This window comes from Triticum urartu, chromosome 2 (assembly GCF_003073215.2).
Source record: "Triticum urartu cultivar G1812 chromosome 2, Tu2.1, whole genome shotgun sequence".
Taxonomy (NCBI): domain Eukaryota; kingdom Viridiplantae; phylum Streptophyta; class Magnoliopsida; order Poales; family Poaceae; genus Triticum; species Triticum urartu.
The window spans coordinates 702,641,954-702,648,153 of record NC_053023.1 but is presented as its reverse complement, the minus strand read 5'-3'; the positions used below and the strand labels follow the sequence as shown (position 1 = coordinate 702,648,153).

The following is a 6,200-nucleotide window of genomic DNA, read 5'->3' as shown; positions in this document are numbered from 1 at the left end:
CAAATATTCCATGGCCACGTATTTCGACCCGGACCGTCAGTCGAACGTAGACTACACAAATGTCAAGAAGGTTCTTGATGATGTTCTCCCCGGCTACGTCAAATCTGGAGGCACCTTCACCAGGCCTATTCGTAAGTACGGCAAGCACGTGTTCTCCCACAATACGATGTTCTGCTGCGTCAAGCAGCCGCCTGGCGGTCAGAAGGGTGCCTACTACGCCATCCATCACATGCGGGCGATCGTACGGGACCATCATCAACTTCTGCTACCGAGTAGACTCAAAGATTGGGCCGCGAGCGTGTCGGCATTCCAGGACGCGGACATCAGACAAGAATTCTTTCGCATCCAGTCGGAGTTTGCGGAAATCATCTATCAAGATGTCCTTCGTACCTCGGGGCAGTTCTACCTTAGAAATCAACCGTCCAACAGTGACGTCGACACAATCCTACAAATGCAGGCTGACAACCCCAGTTGTTTCATGACTCCCACGATAGACGGCGGCTTCATCCACGCTCCGGTCCCTTGAGTCGAGTCGAAAGCAGTGATGCTGTGTCTAGTTCTGAAACATCGATTGGCTCATGTTGTAATTAAACTTTAATGAACTTGTAGTATGTCTCTTTGGTTTTGAGAGTCGTTCAACTTAGATGTAATCGATGCTATTAATGTCTTGCTTTTCTCTTCCGATCGTTCTGTTGCATACTTATATATTGCTTATGTATTGTCTGTGAATTGGTACTAACGTTTCATTTGGCTACTGCATAGCGATGCCGTGGTATGTCGTGTACAAGGGTAAGGTTCCCGGAGTCTACGACGACTGGGAGGAGTGTCGGAGACAGGTTCACCGATTCAGCGGTAACAGTTACAAAGGGTACGCCACTAGGGCCGAGGCCGAATCTAGATACGCCCGCTATCTAGCGGGAGAAGGGAGGGAGCGTTGGAGGAACCAGATGAAGACGAGTTTCATCGTGATGATGCTCATCGTGATGACCGCAGCTCTCTTCTATGTGATGGTAGTTTAGATGATCGATATCGACTTGTAATGTGAAGACAAACTCGCGGTCTCGAGACTTGTAATATAATGTTCTATCTTTGTTCGGTCTTTTCAATTCGGAGACTAATATGATGAATTGTATTCGGAGACTAAAATGATGAATTGTATTCAGAGACTAATCTTCTATTGTATTCAATGAATCTGTTGTTGATGTGTGCTGTCTATATTTTGTCCAATTATACATTTTGTAACCTGTGCAAAAAACAAAAAATAAAAAAATAAAAAAACCTAATATTCATACTAATGGCGCATCACATCATAGTGCGCCATTAGTATGCCAAAGGATACTAATGACGCATCATTAAACAGTGCGCCATTAGTATGCCGAAGTTACTAATGGCGCATCCTGTTGTTGTGCGCCATTAGTATGCCAAAACACCTGGGTATACATGGCCCCCTGGGAGGCATACTAATGGCGCACTGTTGTATATACTAATGGCGCATCTGAGGTGCGCCATTAGTATACCAGATACTAATGGCGCATCAGTGGTGCGCCATTAGTAAAATATACTAATGGCGTGGCACTAATGGCGCACCACTAATGCGTCATTAATGGCCAAATTAGGTGCGCCATTAGTAGGCCTTTTCCTAGTAGTGAACCATCCACCCAAGACGAGCTCGTCATACGATCAACATCTTCATCGCCCACGGAGACTACTTTGGTTGACACTGGAGTGACACTTCGGAAGGAGCAGTGGCATAGGAAGGATGCCGCAGAAGCATAGCCCCAAGCCACCGGTAACTAAGCACACTTCCAGGCCCATTTTCCCACAATGGCGCTTTCAAGAAGGGGACAATGCAAGAGCGTTGCCGACGCCAAATCTAGAAAGGATTGAGTTTTCACATGGGAACCCATGGGAGGAGGGGAAGGGTCCGAATGAGCGCAGACATCATAAACATGAGACGTGTTGGTGCATTGAGCAATGAGTTAAATCATGCATCTTCTCATTTTGACCGAAGATTGATATTCCGCGTCATCCATATTAAAAAAAAATCTGAGAACAGCATCATTAAGCACCTACAGACCTATTCAGCTTCATGTGTGTTGTAACAAGTCAAACTTAATCGTGAGAAAATTCATGCTATTGAACACACGGATAATGAAGAACACAATCGAACCAGATTTTGTGTTAGCAACTCAGCATCCTCACAAAACTGAAAGCGCCCTACACACAATCTCTGGTATACGACACATTTTTATGGCCACTGCTATGTTGCAGCACATAACATTACTTGTTGTATTTTATTCAGTTATACAGTATCTAGCGACAACTTACCAGAGAGATAAACACATTAAATTTGTCCATACTTCTATCCCATACTCCTTTACTATAGCACCACACATAGTGCATGCATACACGCCCGCATGCAACGCATATGTATACGTGGAATTGCAGATACTCCCTCCGGTCTTTTTTAGTTTGCATATATATAAGATTTAACTGAAGTCAAGCGTCGTAAAGTTTGACCAACTTTGTGAAAAAAAGTGTCAACATTCATGGTATGAACTGAATACCACTAGATGTGTCATGACTTAAAGTTTCATATTATATAACTTTAGCATGACAGATGTTGATACTTTTTCATATAAATACGGTTAAACTTTGTGAAATTTGACTTCAGAGAATTCAAATATGCAAAGTAAAAAGGAGAGTACATTTCAAAACAACCATCGATGTAAATCTACTCGAGGTTGTAGCAGCAGTTCTTGAAGGCGTCCATGTCGCGGCTGAAGAGGGGCACGTAGGCGTCCACGCTCCCGTCGCCGGCGAAAGACGGCAGCAGGATGAGCAGGCCCTCCACCGGCAGGTAGCTTGGCATGAAGAAGAATGGCTGCCCGCCGCCGAAGTCGAGGTCGTAGAACGGGATCCGCAGCCAGCTGTCCACCTCGATGTTGGGGCTCAGCGCCATCTCCGCCGCGTCGGCCGTCGGCACCAGCCGCTCCTTCTGCACCGCCTCGGAGCTGGCGAAGTCGATGAAGGACTCGAAGTAATCGCCGTTGATCCGGGCCACCTCCCGGTTGATGAGCTCCACCGCGTGCTGCAACGGCCTCGTCACGAGCTCCTGCGCCGTGGCGGTGGGCCGCGCCCAGAGGACGACGTTGCCGGTGTAGCCGTCCGGCACCTGCGGGCTCATCCGCGCTCGGCCGTCCACGGCGATGGCAACGCTGGTGGAAACGCTCCCGTCAAGTCCGCGCGCCTTTGTGACGCACCGCCAGAGGTGCGCCACCAAGCACCGCAGCGTGCTGTACGGCCGGTGCGCGCCCACCGACGCCCGCGACTTGAGCTTGGAGATGAACTCCAGGCTGAGGTGCACCTTGTTTACCACCACCACGTCGCCGTCCCCGGCGTGGCCTTCGTCGTCGTTTTCGTCGACCTCCTCGTAGGGCTTGAACTCAACGCCGCGGTGTTCGTACTCAACCTGCGGCGGATCGCGTGGTTTAAAGAAGGAGGCGCGGTCGTGCACCGGGACGGGGTCGACGGCGACGCCGCGGGTGGCCTGGCTCCACGCGAGGAAGAAGTTGCTGGTGGCACGGCCGTCGGACACGAGGTGCTGCGCGGTGAACCCCACGACGATGGACCCGCACGCGAAGCGCGTGACCTGGATGAGCATCAGCTCCTCGGGCCCGTCGTCGCCGCTCGGGTGCAGGCTCAGCACCTCCGGCGTGGGTTTCATCGGCATGACGCTATCCAACGCCACGTCGGCCGTCGCCTCCACGAACCTAGCGCCGGCGTCGCATAGCAGGATCGCGCGGTCGCCGGTGGCCGCGTCGACGCCGAGCCGCCCGGCCCACTCGCGGTAGTCCACCAGCGCCTTGGCCAGGCCGGCCTCGAGGACAGCGTTGGGCGGCGCCGGCGGGCGGAAGGCGTAGATGACGGAGATGTACGCGTCGAAGTTGGCCTTGTCTAGCACGGTGAGCGGGACGACGTCGGCCGCGCTGCCCGGAGGCACACCGCAGGCGCCGTAATCGGGCTTGACGGGCCTGGACGAGAGCACGGTGACCTTCATGGCGATAAGTGCAAGGTTACGTACAAAGAAAACAAAAACCTTGTATCACTATGTGTCTATGACCGTGCGGCGCAGTGAGCTGTTAGCTAAAATCATCCAGTGATGTATATATATAGCCGTACGTAGCTAGAGTTGGAGGCTGAGGTCGCCAGAGATTGTTAATGCACGAGAAGAGATCAAAGGAGGGTAGGTGAACTCTACGGCTGAATACGATTCTCTAACAATTATCTTCTGGCTGAGGGTTATGATTTCTCGGCGCCGGTCAGTCGTCGACGTCGACGCGTACTGCTCCCACGAGCACCATGTCTGCGGCTCTTCATGCAGGCACATGCGTGGTACACTAGCTATTGCACCGCTCCAACAAATGCAACGACACGGTCGAGCTAGCAGCTCCTCCATGCACTGTAGCCGGTTGACGGTGCCGCTTGTGTGTTCAACGGTGGTGCCTGTGGCGGTGTGGCGTTTCAACGCTGGGAGTTGGTGAGCAGTGGGAAAATCGAGCCGCCACGTTCAGACGGATAGGTTTGGGCTGAACGGACATACCCCTACATACGCATATAGTTGCGCCGTTGTTCTGGGAAATATCCAATTGTGTGTGTGTAAATATCCTTCTTTCGTCTAAAGGAAAAGGTGGTGTTCCTGTCGGTTCCTCGGAAAAAAATGGTTACGTTGGTGTGCGGTTGATGTAACTCCAGCAAGCGGCTACGATCGAGTGGCTCAGCTCCTGGCACAATTCGTACTCGTACTGATCGTACGTGTGGGACGTGGAAAATGGGGCAAGAGGAAGCATGGTGTCGTGTATCGATCGGGGTACGCTGTCGACCGCCGCAAATTCGATGTGCACGTTACCCGATCGAGCGTGTTTCCAAGTTTGTAGATCGTGGTCAGATACTTAGACTAAGACAAGCTTGGACTAAACGGCACTACTATTGTCTACAGTGATAAGCCTTGCTAAGAAAAAGTCTACAGATAAGCCATGGAATCATCCCCGGGTCAAACGCTACTGCTTCTACTAGTTTGTGGCTGTACGTGCAGCACACAGTTGTCTTGAAGTAAATATCATAGGCACTATCGGGCATCTGTGGTCGCCATCTGAATCTCCAATCTAAATGCAGCTTAAGTGTGAGTCTCAAAATAAGCACGGGAGCTGAGCCTAGCTGCTTGGTATGCAAGGTGCTGCTAAGCCCACCTGTGTCGTCTGAGCAATCCAGCAACCAGGAGCCGAAGGCTCAGACGACGTCGCTGTTAGATAACATTTGTCGTCATCTATCTAATAAGTTTGAGTTTGCTCAATTCAAAACTCATTTGCAGAAGTTATGGCGGTCCAGGCTTTCCTGCTTCCATCTGTTTTGTTTAGGCCTTTTTGTTGCTCTCCAGCAGTGGTACTGCCCTGGGCAGCGGTAGTACCGCTTGCGCGATATTTCCGCGGTTCCAATTCCGTAGGCACTACCGCTTGTTTTCGGGGTTCTGGACTTGTTTTCCTCTGCGCGGAAGTAGAGCTGCAGTAGTGGGCGGTCGTACCGCTCAGTGCAGTAGTATCGCACTGCAGTAGTATCGTGGTCAGATACTTAGACTAAGACAAGCTTGGACTAAATGGTAATGCTACTATTGTCTTCAGATAAGCCTTTCTAAAGAAAAGCCTACAGATAAGCCATGCATTCATCCCGGCCGGGTCAAACTAGATAGCTACTGCTTCTACTTGTTTGTTTTTTGTCAGTGCAGCACACAGTTGTCTTGAAGTAAATATCATAGGCACTATGGGTCATTTTTGTGGCTATCTGATCTCCAATCTAAATGATCTAAATGTGCGTCTTAACTGCGAGTCTCAAAATGAGGCACGGGCTGCACATTTAGATTATGAGTTTGTCTAGAACATATTTAGATGTGCCATAAGTATTGCATGTCTATCATGTGAAATCAATGAGCACATTTAGATGTGCTCTAGCAAAATTGTTAGATTATTAACTAAATAACCTACGTTCCTATGTATGATAAATACAGTAGGCTATGTAACATCACGTCTAGTCACATAGTTACTGTGGCTAATGTCTTGGAAGAAGCCTGACTCGTAATTAGATTTAGAAGAATACTCTGGGGCAGGGATGAAGTTAGAAAAAACATGCACCGGTGTCAACCATTG

At 49.9% G+C, this 6,200-nt stretch overlaps 1 protein-coding gene across 1 annotated transcript; it reads right to left on the bottom strand.

Moving 5' to 3' along the window:
• Positions 1-2,663: 2,663 nt before the first annotated feature.
• LOC125534212 (agmatine coumaroyltransferase-2-like) lies at positions 2,664-4,154 on the bottom strand. The gene has a single exon (XM_048697492.1). The coding sequence runs from the start codon at positions 4,058-4,060 to the stop codon at positions 2,735-2,737; it is 1,326 nt and encodes a 441-aa protein (XP_048553449.1). The 5' UTR covers positions 4,061-4,154; the 3' UTR covers positions 2,664-2,734.
• Positions 4,155-6,200: the final 2,046 nt, after the last annotated feature.

Excerpts from the sequence above, each read along its gene's own strand:
- LOC125534212 (XM_048697492.1), bottom strand. The coding sequence starts at position 4,060 with ATGAAGGTCACCGTGCTCTCGTCCAGGCCCGTCAAGCCCGATTACGGC.